The sequence below is a fragment of the Acanthochromis polyacanthus genome, chromosome 16, assembly GCF_021347895.1.
Source record: "Acanthochromis polyacanthus isolate Apoly-LR-REF ecotype Palm Island chromosome 16, KAUST_Apoly_ChrSc, whole genome shotgun sequence".
NCBI classification, from domain to species: Eukaryota; Metazoa; Chordata; class Actinopteri; family Pomacentridae; genus Acanthochromis; species Acanthochromis polyacanthus.
In genome coordinates, this window is record NC_067128.1 from 12,912,328 (window position 1) to 12,931,495 (window position 19,168).

The window sequence follows — 19,168 nt, forward strand, 5'->3', positions numbered from 1 at the left end:
TCAATAAGTATGTGCTATTGGATATGTGATTAGAATAGACTTTTAGTGTAAGTGGCTAAATACGGAAATGAAAAACATATACTAATTAGAATGAATTTAGTAGCTTTAAAAATCAAAAGTGACTTAATTACTAATATGATATTAGTCCGATAACAGAGCATACACAAGTATGCAGCCCATTACAACCACATCACACTAATTATTAGGCTCTTTTTACCATGTGTTTTTTTTTTTTTTTTTCAATTTCGTTGCACTATCATGTGTGGCCAATATCTTCCTTATATATCATATAAATCAACAGCCTTTTAAAGGGATGTATTTCAGTGCAAACTATGCACCAGCAGAGGTCTGTAATACTACCAACAGCTAAAAGAACAGACAAGCAGTCGAGCTGAGAAAGATGGGGAGTGCCAGTGGGATGCAGGACTCTGGCAATTTTTGGTTTCAGAACCAGTGATACAGGCAGACTAGCCAACATGGATGAAACTCTGAGCATTATTTGCCACAAGAAAGCTGTGGGGGAAAAAAATTCTAATTCTCACAAGACTAATTCTGCAGTCATACAACCACCTTGAGTTGTTCAGTAATGGTGACAAGTTGAACAAACTCCACATCTGTACAGTGACCCTCTAATGCTGAAATAATGACAGCAAGATAGCAACACCGCAAGATTTTTTTGGTTTATCCTATTTTTTCAAGTTATTTTCATATTATATATTTTCTCTAGATCAGTGTGAGGAACTTTTGCAGTATTTTTTGGAAGTTGTTATTGCATTGCACTACAGTTGGATGTAAACGAACAATCATTGCTTTTATGATGGTTGAAATTTTGTTGCATGGAAATGAGTTTGGTCTCAATCAGGGACTTACCTGAGTACTTATTAGTCCAGATCTGAGACTTACTGGTGACTAATCATATTATAATAATGAATACTTATAATTATTATACTATATTTATATTGATTTATTAATTTATCGTGGACATTTACAGAAGATGACATTCATTCATACATTTATCTACTTATTTTACTATCTTTATAGGAATGCAGCTTTAATAAACCTTCGAAAGCTTTTACAAACTGCAGCTGTAAATCTGTAAATGCATCTATCAAATCAGTTAATGCAACTATCCAGTGAAGATTGTTGAAATAAATACAGGATCCTCAGTGTGTGGCTTAGAAGACTTTCGGTTTAGTGCATGAAAAATGATCCTCAGCCGTGTTCAAACGTTTCAGCTCAACCAAACACATCCTCGCCTCATTAGATGCCATCGAGTGTGACAGTTCCTCTCATTTCAGCTGCCCCTGCTTTGCATACGTTTTCTACAACTGTAATTCCTCTTCTACATTAAATCTCATGCTCATTCCCTGTCTGCATGTCTCTCTCTCTCTCTCTAGCTGCCTTACAGTGTCCAGCAGGAATCAGATTTCTTGTAAAAGCACTAAAGCAAACGCACCGGTCCCTTCCAGCAGATGGACCCTGACCAGCCTGAATAGATACACTGTTCGCTGACTTTATCAGAAGGTGTGTATGTGTGCCACAGCAGAGGAATGTAAACCCACTGAGCTGAGTGCAGGACGACAAGAGGACAACCGGTCTGGGAATACGAAGAATGTGGGATCAAAGGAAACTCAAGAAACTTTACACGGCTCATTGTCGGGGTTCCACATCACAGTTAACCAAACTTTAAGTCAATTACAAGAATACAGCAACTTTTTTGACTGTAAAAAAGCTGCAACAATTTCAAAGTGAGTCACATGTTTGAATATATCATTGTATTGCCTGATTCACTCTTGATTTACATCATCTTCACGGTGGGTAACATGACTCAGCAAATAGACGAAAGGGTCCAAACCAACCAACCACTTTTGGTTAAAAGTAAATAGAGAGCACTGAGGCATGAGGAGAATGAAACTATTCAACATGGTTCAAATGTAATGCTAGAAATACATTAGCTCCATCATGATGATTGTTTCATCATCTGGTTTTGCCTGATTTTCTCCCATCTCCTGCCATTTTACGCTTTTTCATGCAGCTTACATTTAACATTTTTCTGAGCTCTGTTGCAACAACATGGTGTCATGTCACTGTCCATAAACTGTTCATACGAGAGTTTTTGCTTATTTTCTCTGTTAACTGATAAATAACATTCCTGTTGCTTCAATGGCAGCAGCACTTCAGTTGAATTGACTTCATTAGTTTTTGTTTAGACCTGATGATCCATGTTATCTCAGCATGATGTGAAAATGTTTCAAAGAGTTTATTGGCATCTCAGGAGTGGTTTTCTTTCTAAGCCTTCAAGTTGTCCATAAATGTTCAGTGGAGTTGAATTCAAGTGACTCTGGAGTAAAATCTATACAAGTCAACTCTTCTTGCTCTTGGTGCGGTTGGGCTCATTATCCTGCTCTAGCAGGAATCCTTCTTCACAAACCAGAGGGAGGAGCATGTCTCTGAAGAATGAAGAGCTGCTGCGTCTTGGTCAGGGTGGAGTCAATACCCTGCAGGTGTCCAGCAGCATGTTTTACTGTCTGTTTGAAACACTGTGGTATCATTCTCTCTCCTGTTGGTCCCCTGAAATACACCCTTCTGTTACTTGAATTTAATCAGAAAATAAGCTGAACATCAGCTCTGTCATCAGATATATGACAGCTGGATGAATATGAAGGCAATGAGGAAGCACTCTGCATTAGCATACCAGTTCAAAAATGTTGATTCCAATCCTCACACTATCAGTTCCTTGAAAGACAATCAAAGGACTCATGAATGTGTGACCACGCTCAACCTGACCATTGTTGCTGGTTCATCCCTGAAATAACAACTGTTTCATTAGCATATATTCAGAGTATAACCTCTGTGGCTGCAGCAGACGGCTAACCGCTAAATTTAGTAGCATCTGGCTGGTAACTTTGGGATATTTCCCACCATGGACCATATGAGACTGATTTTTAAACAAGTGATTTTCCACCGTTCGAGAGCGAAGAGAGAGCGAAGCCTTGGAGAGCTGAGCCGGCGATGACAGTGGAAAATAGAATTAATGAGTCCAACATGTATTGTACGTACGAGCCAGGTCATCAGTGAAAGAGAAAAAAAAAAAAAGGGAGAAAGAAGCTGCTGTGGTTTGTGCCTGACTGACTCGCTCTATAGCAATGAGTCACAAGTGCTGGCAGCAGTTCATAAAGGAGTGGAACATAAAAAGAAAACCGCAGGGTGTCCGTCTGTTTCGCGAAGAAAAAAAACTTCACAGGCCATCAAATAGTTTACTAATGTGGCAGTTAAGAAATTTAAACTAAATATCAGGTTTGTCTTTGTGGCAATGTCAGGTCTGACTGCAGCTCAATGCCATCACCAGCACCTTGGGAAGCTTTTACTGTGTGGGAACAAGAGTGTACTAAAATTTAACCACTCACTTAATTGAATCTAATCCAAAAATACCCTCTGAAGACAGGTACCAAGGTAACAGCACAGAGAAAAGCAGAAAGTATGTGAATTGCCAGACCAAAATTAAGTGCATATAGAGGGCTTTACCTGAAGCAGATTTTTCTGTTTGGACACTGAATCAAATCAGTGTTTGTAGCTTGCCAATAACTCCACCACCCAGTTAGCAAAAGCACACAACTCAACTTTTCATATAGTGGACCGGCACCAAACCAAGCCTCTGGGCCCAACCTAATTATACTTCTTGGCTGTAGCCCCTGTCACCAGGCACTTGTCTTTGAGGTTCCCTTTCAGGCTCGCTCCAAGAAGTAGCCACAATGTCATCAATCAGGGTGAAGTAGCTTGCTTCCAAAATTGCAGCTCTAAAAAGGTTGCTTTATTTCTTCAAATGCTTTTCGGATAGCTTCAGGAACTCCCTCCACCCACACATCAATGTCAGAATATTTCTGTAACTTTCCAAACCTGATGAGACGGTTTGGGCATTTGATTACAATACCTGCCTTTTGCGGGCTTCCTTTTGTATTAGGGCCTGATTCGGTTTACAAAGTCCTCGACTTAAGTCATTTAGCCGTTACGTCAGAACCAACTACGGGCCGGTCCTCTGTTTAATGTACGGTGTTTCATTGTTACGTAGGAACTGGCTCAGTGGAACTAGTCGGTGAGCCGAGCAAACGAATACATCGTCACGTGGCGAGCAGAGCAGATGAATACTGTATGTGTAGACTGAAAGACATCGCAATGCTTTGTTTACATTTTCACTGGAGTTTCGACTTACAGAGAAAATCAGCTTACATTACACTATAGGAACGGAACTCTGATGTACGTCGAGGACCCCCTGTATTAACCACCTTTGTAAATGAAATTAAAGACTTTTAAATACCTTTCCAGACCTTTTTTAGGGGACTGAATTCATTGCTTTTAAAGATTTGCAGACACTCGGAGCTAGGAGACTTAATCCGATTTACAAACATCTAACTTTTCAACCTTTTAGCAAAAAAAAAAAAAAAAAAATATATATATATATATATACATATATTTGAAATTTACAATAAAAGCTTCATAATTCTTTTAAAAGTCTTCATCCCTTTCATAACTGTCCCACATTTTCAAAAGTGTCCCTGCAGATACAGATTTTAGAAATGCATAATATATAGACTACAAAGAGAAACACAGAAGAGCCTACAAATGGAACAAACTTCAAGCCATGCCAATAAGGAGAACAACTAACAAGAACACACACATACAACCATCAAAGCAACGGATGCAGCCATCCTGAGTGTGACAGTAATGAAGATCCCTGGAGCCTCTGTAAAACCTAGCTCAAGGGGGCAACTCTGAGTATGTGTGGGTGTCTCCATGCTTCATCTTTGTCCACAGCTTCCTTTAATTGGCTCTGAGTGATCAATAAAGTGAGTCCAGCATTCCTGTGGGACTTCCCATCTCCTCGGCCTCCACCCTCCTCCCCTTCATAAAGACCAGGACCTGATCTCATTCAGCTCCCAATTCCACTCCTCTTAGCTCCTCTTGTTGGCATTTAGCAGCAGATTTGTGAAACGTTAGGTATGCATGATCACACAGCGGGGGAAAGAAAAATAATTCAAGCATTTATAAATTGCTCTGCAAGTAAAAACAAGTCTGTTTGTCTTCAAAATATGTCATCACGAGATCATAATTAATTTAAAAGTGATAATGAAGCTCGGGATTTGTGAGAAATTACCTGCATCTCCATCATCTCTCCGTCTGTTCCTCTCAGTCTCTTGATAAAAGCCTCATTTATTTGACCCCCACTGAGACACTCACCTCTTCTTGTCTCATCTCACCTCCTCCCTCCTTCCCCTCCTCATAATAACAGCCCCACAAAATCTAATTTGTGCGGCCCTTGTTGACAGACTGGAGAGCAGTCTGCGTCAAATGTGAGTCAAACGAAAGTGCAGACCTCGACCCAGCTTTATCCAGACAATATGTACTTGTGAGGCTGGAGAACATGTAGGTACAAAGTGAATTTCGTTAGTGTTTATATTTGTATTTGATGAGACGACATCAGCGTAACTGATATGTAACAACAAATGCAAGAATCAGACGTTGCGCAAGCAACAAAAAAAGAGTCCCTAATAGTAAAAAAAGGTGAATAAATGTCACAACATTCACAAGAGAAGTGAAGAAATGTGATTCTGTCAAGACATCGCAATGAACTAGTTCGCTATTTTGACGCAATCCAAATCTTGCAAAATTGTCTATTTTTTCAGGCAAGAAACCGTCTCTTGGATGATTTGTTGCATTAAAGAAGGAACAGTTAATGCTATCTTTCTGCTCTGTTGTACACCTGACCTCTTGAGGCTCATTTGCACACTTGTAGGGACATTGGTGTCCTGGCAGGTGCAGTGTTTTACTCTCTCTGAGGAAGGAAACCTCAAACCGCTGAGAAGACCTGCTGCGACCGGCGTAGCTGCCCGCGAACAACAGGCAAATGTCAAGCCTTTTAGTATGAGTATGTGTGAGTGGGTGTGTGCGTCATTACAGTAGACCACGATATTAGAGCTCCACGGAGTGTTTTATTAGAAAAGAGCCATTCATGCGTGTCCTGCCGTGATAAAGGCTTCATTACGGGCCTGCGTTGCAGCTCAGGAACATTTTCTATTTTAAAAAGCCACACCTCTGGTCAGTCCGCTGCCGAGCATGCTGATAGCAGCAGCAATAACACTGTCAGCTGAACCATACGGCACTGCAGCAGGATATAATTCTTCATAAAGTTTGTAATAAAGCACCTAACATTCGGTCTAATGTGCATGAAATCGAATGAAATTCTCTCCCACACTTCTCCTCGGATTGCCATTATCGTCAGCTAAATTTGTCAAGAGCTGGACAGCGCTGTAAGGTGATGAATGGTTTCCAAACTTTTCCTGCTGTCCCTCTTTTACATGTAGATTATGTAGCAGGGGTATTCAACTAAAATTCAAAGAAGTCCAGTCAGAGAAAATTTACTAAAGCAAAGGTCCGGAACATCATAATAGTGTCTGTATATAATATACACACGTGGACAAAATTGTTGGTACCCCTCAGTTAAAGAAGGAAAAACCCACAATTCTCACTGAAATCACTTGAAACTCACAAAAGTAACAATCAATAAAAAATTATTGAAAATTAAATAATCAAAAACAGCCATTACTTTTGAATTGTTGATTAACATAATTATTTAAAAAAACAAACTAATGAAACAGGCCTGGACAAAAATGATGGTACCTCTATAAAAGATTGAAAACTATTTGACCAGAGTGACATGATTAACTCAGGTGTGTCATTTAATTGACATCACAGGTGTTTCCAAACTCATAATCAGTCAGTCTGCCTATTTAAAGGGAGACAAGTAGTCACCCTGCTGTTTGGTGAAAAGGTGTGTACCACACTGAACATGGACAACAGAAAGCGAAGGAGAGAATTGTCCCAGGACATCCGAAAAAAAATGATAGACAAACATCTTAAAGATAAAGGCTATAAGACCATCTCTAAACAGCTTGAAGTTCCTGTGACAACAGTGGCTCATATTATTCAGAAGTTCAAGACCCACGGGACAGTAGCCAACCTCCCTGGACGTGGCCGCAAGAGGAAAATTGATGACAAATTGAAGAGACGGATCGTTGGAATTGTATCCAAAGAGCCCAGAGCAACCTCCAAAGAAATTAAAGGTGAACTCCAAGGCCAAGGTACATCAGTGTCAGATCGCACCATTCGTCGTTGTTTGAGCCAAAGTGGACTTCATGGGAGACGACCAAGGAGGACACCACTGCTGAAAAAACTCATAAAAAAGCCAGACTGGAATTTGCAAAAATGCATGTTGACAAGCCACAAAGCTTCTGGGAGAATGTCCTTTGGACAGATGAGACCAAACTGGAGCTTTTTGGTAAGGCACATCAACTCTATGTTCATAGACTCAAAAACCAAGCATACGAAGAAAAGAACACTGTCCCTACGGTGAAACATGGAGGAGGCTCAGTAATGTTTTGGGGCTGCTTTGCTGCATCTGGCACAGGGTGTCTTGAAAGTGTGCAAGGTACGATGAAATCTGAAGACTATCAAGGCATTCTGGAGAGAAATGTGCTGCCTCGTGTCAGAAAGCTTGGTCTCAGTCGCAGGTCATGGGTCTTCCAACAGGACAACGATCCAAAACACACAGCCAAAAACACCCAAGAATGGCTGAGAGAAAAGCGTTGGACTATTCTAAAGTGGCCTTCTATGAGCCCAGATCTGAATCCCATTGAACATATGTGGACGGAGCTGAAACATGCCATTTGGAGAAGACACCCATCAAACCTGAGACAACTGGAGCTGTTTGCTCATGAGGAGTGGGCCAAAATACCTGTTGACAGCTGCAGAACGCTCATTGACAAATACAGAAATCGTTTAATTGCAGTGATTGCCTCAAAAGGTTGTGCAACAAAATATTAAGTTATGGGTACCATCATTTTTGTCCAGCCCTATTTCATTAGTTTGTTTTTTTAAATAATTATGTTAATCAACAATTCAAAAGTGATGGCTGATTTTGATTATTTAATTTTCAATAAATTTTTATTTATTGTTACTTTTGTGAGTATCAAGTGATTTCAGTGAGAATTGTGGGTTTTTCCTTCTTTAACTGAGGGGTACCAACAATTTTGTCCACGTGTGTAGGTCCGGCCAGTATAAGACGGTGTCTGGGTCTGGATCCGGACAGCTGTATGCCAGTTAGTATCCCCTGATATATAGAATTAATCTGCCCTGTTTTCTGAACTCAAAGCTGAAACCTAAGTACAAAACATTTTATGGAAAAGAAGAGGAAGAAGGGCTTTTCTCAGCACTGACATTACAGAATGTAAGAAACAGTGGATGTCATATGTTGGTGAATGTATCCTCAGCTACCTTCTGCCTTTCCATGGAAATGCTGGACTCAATCTAAATTTTAAATTACTTAAATGCGCAAAAACAATTGACACTTGAACATCTGCAACCTCAAGACAAATAAACTTCATCTGCACACAACAGTATTTTAAGCAGACACCAAGAATATCCAAATCTCATGTTTTTGGCCCCGAACATGACCAGGATCTATAAATACTGCGCAAACGATTCAATGCAACATTTATATTCGCCTTATAGTTCATTAAATATGCATCTGACACACTGAAATAATCACTGCAGTCTCTAAACCTGACGCACCTCATTTCTCCCGAGCAGTTTGATAAAATGTTGAAGGTCCTGGTTCCGTTCTATTAAGCTGATAATTTTAAATGAATAACCTGATGTGAAGAATTTTAAGTGGAAAAGTGTGACTCTCAACAACACAAACAGGGAAGCTTCGAGCCATTAAGTGTGCAGCTGAGGCATCACCGTACTCTATATTGCAACAATCAGATGCTATTAAACAAAACAATATGAGAAAAGAGAAAAACAGAAAAGAAATCTAATTAAAAGAGTAAATCAAGGAAGAAAATTACAAAAGAATACAAGACTGTGTGATATGAAATTGGCTTTCACATTGATATAAACTTTGGTCCACATGAGGTTGATTCATAAATACATTTAGAATCCATTAATAAAGTTTTGAAAAGTTCTTGATTTCATGAAGTTCTTTTCTAATCTACTCATCAAGGAAAACAGAAGCTTCTCATGTACATCCATTCCAGTAATCAGGATGAGACTATCTATAAACATTGGACCTGCACTGATTGACTTTCGCCAGCAGCCTCCTACTGAGCACAACAGTCTCCTGAATCTTTTCACGTAACATAGACCCTCTAGTCAAGTACAAGTAATGAAAAAATTACCACTCTTGCCAGGCGCTACGGGATTCCACAGAGGGAGGAACAAGAGGAAAGCAGGTCAGACTCACCGACTCCAGCTGGTCCATGAGTTTGATGAGGAACTTTCGGCACTCTGGTGTTTTACTGTCCAGCTTCATGCCCGTCTGCATAGAGTAGAGCCGACCTGCAGGAGAGGACAGCAGGAGAGATGAAAGGCGAAGAGAATTAAACGTGTTTTTACAGCTCAGTAAAGTCCATTCCCTCTACAGCCACGCTGTAACGTCTGACCGAGTCGTGTGGAATACTCATGACGCAAAGACCTCATGAATTTTTCACAACGAAGCTGCAGAGGAGCTCCTCGACAAGCTGCTGATGTTTTCTTCTGCTCTGGACCAGGAGGAAAGTTGAAAAGATTTCCACCTGAGCCGGATATCCCTGGTTGAGGAGAGACTGTCTGAACTCCAACTCCCACAATCCCTCACCTGCCAATTATTCCTGTGGACAAGTTCTTCTCTTCACATGATGCAACACCTTGAACTGTGAGCCAGATGACCTGAGCAGCAGAGAGCTTACTGTCTCTCCTATTGACTGACAGGATGGTTTTCCAAGTTGGATAGCAGCTTGTCTGATAAATAAAACTTTAGAAATTACTAACTTTTTGCAGATTAAAGCTGCTGACGGGACAAAGGAGAGCTGTATCCACCCATTTCATCTCTCACACACTTACATTTTCACAACTAGGTGCAGCACCTAGGCATTTTTGCTTAGCACCTACTAGGGTTGGACCCCAATATCAGAATGTCCGAATATCCGGTCATGACGGTGGTATCCGAATATTTATTTTGAGATCCAAATATTCAGATACCACCGCCCCCCCTCGCCAGACGCTAGGAACCGAACCGAATATCCAGATATTCGTCATTAATCGGGGCCGAATATCCGGAGCCCAGAAACTGCTATTCAAGCCAGCCCTAGCAGCGATTGCTCTGGAGTAAACAAACACAGCACTGGCTTTAATAAAAGTAAGTGCTGTCTTATAGTTGGTGACTAGACAACTGTATGCTAAATTATGGGTTGTTTACAACCTTAATATTGCTAGATTAGCGAGTTGATTCAAAGTTAATCAGCCCTAAAAGTGTTTGGTCGGCCCAGTTTCACCTGCAGGAGCTGGTGAAGGCTCCTGCAATATAATGCTGCCATGGGGGAAATAAATTCATGACGGGTGAAAACCGGTCCATAGAGTCTCCTGACATCTTTACTGCAGGGAGGTGTAATATGAAGCAAGATTAATGAGCGTGCGAGGTACGTTGAGCCCAAAGCCACAGATTTCAATGTCATATTGCTCTTGTTCGATCGGCTATACCGCCATGGAAATTAACGCAGCAAAGCTGACCTGCTTCACACGAGGTCCTGATAAGAGATTCAGAATTAAATCAGCTGGAAGTAGCATCTCTCTTTCACAGATTCTCTTCTGTAAGTTATTAATGCCAATGAATGCAGCTGTATAGTTATAGTTGTACAAGTTGCATTGCTATGGGAACCTACATGCATTCAGTTGATGATGCAAAAAAGCAGAAATATGTTGTCATGCTTGGTCTTAGAACAAAGAGTGTAAAAGTGATTAGTCTGTTGGTGGTTATCACAGAGAATATTCAATCAATAACATTGATTTCACTTTGATTCGGCCAAAGCTAAAGCACCAGGGACTACACCAGACACTGCATAAATGTCACTGACATTCGTTTGATTAAAAAGGGGTGTTGTAAATCCCATCCGGTGACACAGTAATGCAGTTCAAACAAGCGTTTCTCAGGGTCTCTCAGGATCAACCTGCGTCATTCAGTCCTCTTTCACAACCCTTCAGGAACTAGTAATGGACGCGGCTCATGTAGGGCGATATTTTTTATTTATTTTTTGCAGGTTGCAGCATTGCAGCATTCAGGAACCTGATTGGTTGTGATGTGAAGCGCGCAGGTACAACGCAAAGCTTCCGAAAATAAACTCAGCCCCACATGCTACATAAGGTGGTTGCACAACAAACCTAATTATTAATAACGGGGTGTCTGCCATCCAAGGGCGCAGCCTTGGATGACCTTTATTGTGTCAGAAGCAAACTGGTTTGCAGTATGGAGGATTTTCCATGCAAAATAAACAAACATCCTCGGAATCCGTAGAAGTAAGCAACTACAAGAATCACTAGTTGAGTATACCCAGCTAGGCAAACAAACACTCCAGGTTTAATCCCTAATCCACAACTCGGTGTGTGTGTGTGTTATTTACCGCTATGTATGATGTACAATATGTGTGCAACAGGCAAAGTCAGCACTGCTGCTATCAGCCTGCAGTGAAGGAAGCAGCATTAGATTTTTTTCTTGCAGTCATGAGGATGCTGGGAGGATTATCAGGCAACAGATTAGATTACCTCAACAGTTTACTTGTTACAGCAGCAGCGCTGTATGTGGCGAGGCAAAGCACAATGTGCAACCATAAGGGAACCAGAATAGATTGCTGGCTTGTCTGAAAAAAAGAGCCAGGCTTTTTTTTAATGAATTACAGAAACTTTTAGGAGCGAGGTGATTATTTAGGCCATTTTATTTTACTAAATATGAAAAATTAACAATCTGGTCAATCTTTAATTCATCTATCAAGCAAAAATCACAATTATTTTCTGCTTGCATGTTATTTGGGCTGAGTAATTGCAGCTTTTCTCTGCTTTATATCTATAATTTGAATATCTTTCGGTTGCAGTCTGTTTAAATAAAAGATGTTTGACGGCACTGTCCTGGATTGTGTGATGGTCCTGTTTATTAATTACATAACTGACAGATTCTTTCACAATGAATGTAAGTGTTAGGGTCAGTCCTAGCTTGACCCTATTAATGAATGATGACCATACTCATCTTCAGACACTGCATCAGCCATTTACAGGGTACATAATTTCTTCTTATATGTCCCCATATCTTTTTTCCCCCCTATGTGTGATGGATGTTTCTGAAAATGAACAACATGTCAGTCTCAGTGCATGAGCATGTAGCCGAAGCTGCCAAATAGGGCTGCACAATTAATCGAATTTTTATCGCGATCACGATTTTGGCTGCCACAATTAAATTAACCTGATCGTTGGCGATATTTACATTTAAAATGCGGGCTCTGGCGCATATCTTATCAAGTGCCTTGTCAACCAGTAGTCAGCCAACCACCAGGGGGCGAACACATGGTTAAGGCTTCATTAAGCTGCCTAAATAACAAGCGAGTGCACCCTGCAGCGGCAGCCTCAAATCACTCAGTGGACAGGGCTGATGAGAGTGAGTCATGTCGAGAGAAGAAAGTACAAAAGCAATTGGAGATGAGGAGCATCATGGTGAGGAGCTAGTGCCTCGAAACGGATCAACATCCATCGTCTGGACTTGTTTCGGATTCAGGGCAAGTGACGTTAAACAAGAACAAGTCATATGTAAAGAGTGTAGTAGAGCTGTGTCTGCCCCGCACAGTAACACAGCTAATCTGTTTAACCATCTGAAAAAAACATCACATACGCAAATACAAGGAATGCATGAAGGCTAAAGCTAACGTTGATTCACAAAATCCCTGTCCGTGTCCAGCGGCAACCATTACAGCGACCCTGCATTGGGCAACACCGTATCCAGCTACCTCCCAAATACACACAGAGATAACAGACGCAACATCGTTTTATTTGGCCTAAGACGTGTCCAATAAATACAGTGAGTAACGAGGGCTTCAGAAAAATGGTCAAAACACTGGAGAAGAAATATGTGATCCCCACGCGTAAATTTTAAATTCACGCGTAAATTTTAAATTCACGCGTAAATTTTAAATTCTTGGGCAAATTTTATTTTACTATTATTTATCATTTATCCTTATTTAAAGTTTCATTTTGCACTAAAAACACTTCATATATTGTTTGTTTAAAAGTAGTGCAATAAAAATACAGATATTTTCCCTAACATGATGAACAATCATGTTAATAATCGTGATTACAATATTTAATCAAAATAATCGTGATTATCATTTTGGCCATAATCGTGCAGCCCTACTGCCAAAGTTGCACTGATGCAGGACGCTTCAACCGTCTGCTGCAGCAAGAGCAGAAAAACAAAACACGAAGACTTCCGCTTACGTGTACGCGCAGGCTTGCCATGTAGTGTTGTCTGTTACCAGGAGACCATCCAGATCTTCTTGTACTCTACACTGGGCATGTATTTTGGCACTATTTCCACCACATGTTTAGTGTTTGAGTCACAGCGCAGTGTCACTGTCCTGCACAGCATCAACAGAACAATGTCTTCATTTGACTGAATGCAGGGAGTGGCTGTCACGTCGCCAAGGCTTAAACCACTCAATATTTCCAAAAAAAATAGAGTGACACACATCATGTATGCAAGTGCTGCATGACGCCACAGAGACAGTTAACCAGCCAGTGCAGAGAAGCAAACAGGCAGCAAGTCCTCAGCCAGTCATCGAGCGACAAAGAAACTCATTGTGTCATGACACCCATAGACTCAGTTTGGCTGTTTACAGACAGTGAAGTGTGACACAGAAGGCTCTGACAGAAACAGAAAAAACAAGCAAGCTAAGACTGGCACATCCATTTCTCGTGTATTAACCCAACGCTTGAGCCCTCTGCTGGCCATAAAAGGTGCACAAGTTGTTTCCTTGCACAAGTCATTACTCACTAAATTGCACTTTGTACATTTGTCTTGTTCAGGGCAATCATAAAATCCAGACAACATCTGCAGATCGAAGCCCTGTAATGGAGTGGCGACCTTTTCAAGCCGTACCTCACCTCTCACTCAGTATTGCCTGGAGTAGACTCCTGCCCCTTATGACCCACTAAATCAGAGGTTCTCAAACTGCCACTGACCAGCACTAACTACCTCCAGGGGTAGTTGAAGAAGACTATGCTCACACACACTAAAAGGCAAAACACATTCAGACACAGGCATAACAGCGCAAAAGAATATTATTGCATATCATTATGGCTATAATTCAACATAGGCTAGAAGCAGCATATATGTGCAAACTGTAGCAAAGAGTAAACATACAGTACGTGGGAGCAGAAGACTCCGTTGTTTTGTAATATCTTGCAACAATTAGGACTAAAACATGCTAATTTGCAATCACTTTTCATTTTTATTTTGATTTCTGGAAACTATCTCACAACCACCAACTCTATTAAAGTAAAATCCCTCATTTAAAAAGGTCACTTCAACAAAAGCATGCAAGTTTAAACAGGAAAACTTGTACTTCAAGTTTTTAAAAGTACTCATTTAAGGAAAAAATACCTCCTCAAGTACCCTGCAATCACATTCTATAACTAGGTAGTTACTACTCCTGCAATAATATGTATTAGCTCATTTTGAACTTAGAAGTGCAGATCTGCAATTACCATTTTTTTCCCCTTATAAGTGAAATTTTTGAAGCTCATCGAGAGAATGCCAAGAGTGTGCAAAGCAGTAATCAAAGCAAAGGGTGGCTATTTTGAGGAATCTAAAATATAAAACATGTTTTGATTTATTTCACATATTCTGGCAAAAAGTATGTACTCATTTTAGATATAACATAAAACCAACGAAAAGCAAAAGAACAAAAATATAAATGGAACACCTGACTTGCTCACTGCCACAAACTTATAACTTTCTTAAGTCTTTTCATACCTGGAGATACAAGCTGGACTAAGGCTTTTTCATATCATACAATCCTCGTTTTATCCTGTCTTCCTCCTTCTCTTCTCAGATTCAGTAAGCGTGTTCTCAGTCTCATCTCAGAAAGACATACATTCACACACACACACACACACACACACACACACACACACACACACACACACACACACACACACACACACACACACACACACACACACACACACACACACACACACACACACACACACACACACACATATATACACACATATATACACACATATATACACTAGTCAAAATCATTCAATTGCTTTAACTTAATTATTTTGTTTATTATGGTTTAATACTGAAGACATCAAAACTATAAAAGAGCACATGTGGAATTATGTTGTCAACAAAAAAGTGTGAATCTTTAGTATTAATCTACAATGCAGAAAATAATACAAACAATAAGAAGGTATGTTCAAACTTTTGACTGGTAGTGGCGTGGTTGTTGGTGCCAGACATGCTGGTCTGCCCATGTCAGAAACTGCTGATCTACTGGGATTTTCACGCACAACCACCTCTTGGGTTTGCAGAAAATGGTCTTCTACTAGCAAGGTCTACCGAATAAAGTGTCCAGTGAGTGTATATGTGCATTCATTAAAGAATATCCGCTAATATATTCATATCAGAATTTTTTCATTCCCTAAAAGTCAATATCCGCATCTGCCAAGTTCCACTGTAAAGTCAATTTAAGGCTAAGCGCCAACCTAACTAGTAATTTTTCAAAATAAACCACATAGCTGCCTCAAATGGTCACCTATAATATACCCCATAAGCAGTCAGAATGGATTCTTCTTTTAAACTCACACATCTTATCTTCAGGTGAATGCAGGCCAATTATTCAACAGGCAATCTGAGGTGAGAAATGTAATGTATTTGTTTTTTTATGGAAAGTAAACAGCATATCTATTAGTCCTCTGTTATTTACGTGTACTTCTACAAAGAAGGATGCACTAAAGTGTTTGGAACTTGCGAAAAATCCATAATAACCTTTGGGGCGGTTATTTATGGAGATTATAGGGTATCTGGCGGTGCTTTCCACTCTGCTGAACCTCTTTTCTGCACGTCCAGCATTAAAAATGCTTTTCACAGCCAATGCTGCTGCTACTTTATATTTCATTTTGTATTATTTATCACTCTAAAATGATAAGCTTTGGGTGAAGGTTTACTAATGTAGCTGCCAACTCAGAGGAACAGCAAAGTCCTCTTGATGTTGACGAGGAAGCATGTAGCAGTGTGAACCTTCTACTCTGGCGGTGTTCTATGAAACTCTCGATTGAGGATGTTTTTCTCAAAACTGGCAATCTCATGCACGTACCTTCCTGCCAGAGCAGCCATTTTCGAACACTAGACACACAAACAGTTCAGTCTCGGTTCAGTTCAGTCTCTGTTTGCACATCCCTCCAACTTACATCCTCACATCACTGTCACGAAATAAAGTCTTTTATGTTTCTGCCGTCTGTCTAATTTGCCTTCTCCCAGAGGTTGTTGAGGTGGAAACATAAAGGGACTTTTACTCCCTGATTTGGATGCTGGGACTGTTTGGTCAGAGAATAAGTTCACCCCGCAGCCATCACTAGCTACAGAAAGTTTTACTGCTGATTTGTTGTGACAGTGCATTCACCGAGTTGCACAATACAAAACTGAGCTTGTCAACACCAATCACTGCACAAACCAGGGAAACGTATAATGCATACGGTGTCTGCGGAGGATTTCACAAGCACCGGTGCTACAGCGGAGATCAGCAGAGGCAGCCAATCTTATCCGCATCATTATTTGTTTAAAGCAATTATACGGAGGCTTATTCGACATTTTAATGTGTTCAGAACAGGGAGTGGAGCCGTAAACTCCGACAGCGCTGTAGCTTTCAGAAGGGAGTGTTCCTGATGAACAACTAGATTGGTTTACATTTTATCTCAGAGTGACGCTGTAAGAAAATGTGTTTAGCAGCAAAGAATTAACACTACTGTAAAGCACGCTGGCAGGGCGCCACAGCCTCCACGCAACTTTGACGTTGGTGTCGCAGAATCTGTGCCAGTGTAGTCTCTCTGTCACACGAATGACAAGGACGTTATTATGGAGGGTAGCTGTGTCGCTGTGTGTCTGTGTGATTGAGTGTGTGTGAGACAGAAATATGTTCAGAGTGAAAAGAAGGAAAAGGAGAGGCCTGTGGAGTGGAATCACTGTCAGAGATTCTGCAGTTAAAGCTACAAGAAGTGGTTTATGGCACTGCAACTCTTCACATTTGTATAGAGGTTCGAATAGCAATTTTTGGATATTGAGGCCCAATTACTGACGAATATCCGAATATTTGGCTTGTTGGGGGGGAGTGTAATAATAAGACTAAGAAGAATAAGAATAATAACTTTATATATTATGCACCTTTCAAAACACCATTCACAAAGTGCTTTTGCCAGATAGAACAAGTGTAATGAGACAGCGGTATATATTTACAAGAACAGATATTTCAGTAGCCTTCCTACACTCTCTTCCTGTAATGTGCCAGAAAGATGAGCATGTCTACATTTTCCAGCAAGAGTGAACTCCTGGTTTTGTTCACAATGTAGAAAGCCTTTGAGAAAATGCGCTCCGACGGGGTGGAAGTGCCCAGAACGCACAGACAGTATTTGGCTGCTAAGTTTGCCAGTTTAGGATAGCGGTCAGAGTTTTGTTTCTATCATCCAAGTGGGCCAGATTGTACTCTAGTAGAGTCTGCCAAATCCTGCTCCATCTCTTACTTGGCACTTTGATCTTGCTCCTCGGGGCGTTCATCTTCGGAGTTCGACAGCATTAGCATTGATATGTCCGTCTTCAGCATTTTGTCTTCTGTTTTCAAACATGGGTGAAGTAAAACATGATGATGAGTTGGTAGGGCCGTGTGATACAGCCAGCCAACTGACCAATCAAAAGCAATGCTGACCCCAGAGGTCACTGCAGTCCACAAGACTGGCATATATATCAATACTTCATGACAGTATAGCAGCTACTTGGTGGTGGTGGTGGAGGGGGGATCCAAGTATTCGGATCTCAAAATATATATTCAGATACCACCACACCGACCGAATATTCAGATATTTGGGCATCCGGGTTCAGTCTTAGGTTGGAGAAAACTGAAATGTTTGTTTGGAGCCTAGAGATTAGAGCTGCAGCATTGGGGAAACCAGTAAAAACTCCCTGCAGATTTTCAATCAAACTGATTTTTAATTGAATCATTTCAAATTCTTGTATTCAGTCCGCATGTAAGGAAACGCATAAATCAGCAATGTGGGATGACCATTTTCCAAAGTGCAAAAATCTTTCCTGTGCTTGCACTAGGGAAAATTTGTCTCTAGCCACTGTGGCTAAAGTGCTAGAATTTTGTTTAGCCACATTTAGCCACACTTTTTCAGTGTCTGTACTGCGGCACACGAAGTTGTGGACAAAAGACAAGACAGTTGAGGACATCATCTTGGGCTTTGGGAAATACTGATACAATATATTTTTCACCCTTTTCTGACAGTTTATAGAAAAAATAATTAATCACTGAATTTAGAAAGTAATGGGCAGATTCAAAAACAATGAAATGACCAATTAATTGCCAGCCAAATAGCAGCTGAAGGCCTGAATAGCAATAATGCAGGAAGAAAAAAACGCATGGGTTAAGAAGTTGGGATGCACAAGGACCAGGGGATTGGGGATGAGGGTAGGGCTGGGCAAAAAATAGATTTAATTGATTTATCGAATTTGTTGCTAAAAAAGATTTTTATTTTGCAAACTCGAGTTTTTCCCCCGCAGTTTTCCGGCATCTTTCGCTTTCCATCCGCCCATTCCTCGTGGGCTTCCGTAGCGCGGTGTGACACAGCCCCCTTCCCCGTGGCAGCGGCAGCATGTAACAGAACTCATTCAAAAGAAATGCACAGCTAACTCAATCATTTGGAACTGGTTCGGTTTTGATGCTTCAGACAAACAACAGACAAAGCCTTGCTGCAAAGTATGTTCAAAACTTCAGTGTACCGCCGGCGGTACACCTACTAATTTGCATAGGAATTTCAAGAATGTCCGAAGGCTCCAAACGCTATTATACAAACACTATACGTCGATGGAAAGCTTAGATTCTCACGAATCCGCCGGTATAAACCACTTTCAGATGTGATTACCACAGCGGGTAATATAAACACATTTGTCCGACAAACAATGAATATCCATCCATCCGTTCTCTATACATGGCTTCAACGCACACAGCGTGACTCGCATTTCCAGGTTCATTAT

At 40.7% G+C, this 19,168-nt stretch overlaps 1 protein-coding gene across 3 annotated transcripts in view; it reads right to left on the minus strand.

Annotated features, from left to right (window-relative positions):
• Window positions 1-19,168, minus strand: part of vta1 (vesicle (multivesicular body) trafficking 1) — an 84,457-nt gene that overhangs the window by 51,860 nt on the left and 13,429 nt on the right. For all 3 annotated transcript variants that reach the window (XM_022206562.2, XM_022206561.2, XM_022206559.2), the window contains exon 2: window positions 9,299-9,393. In XM_022206562.2, coding sequence (XP_022062254.1) covers window positions 9,299-9,393 — 95 coding nt within the window. The remainder of the gene's footprint in view (window positions 1-9,298; window positions 9,394-19,168) is intronic.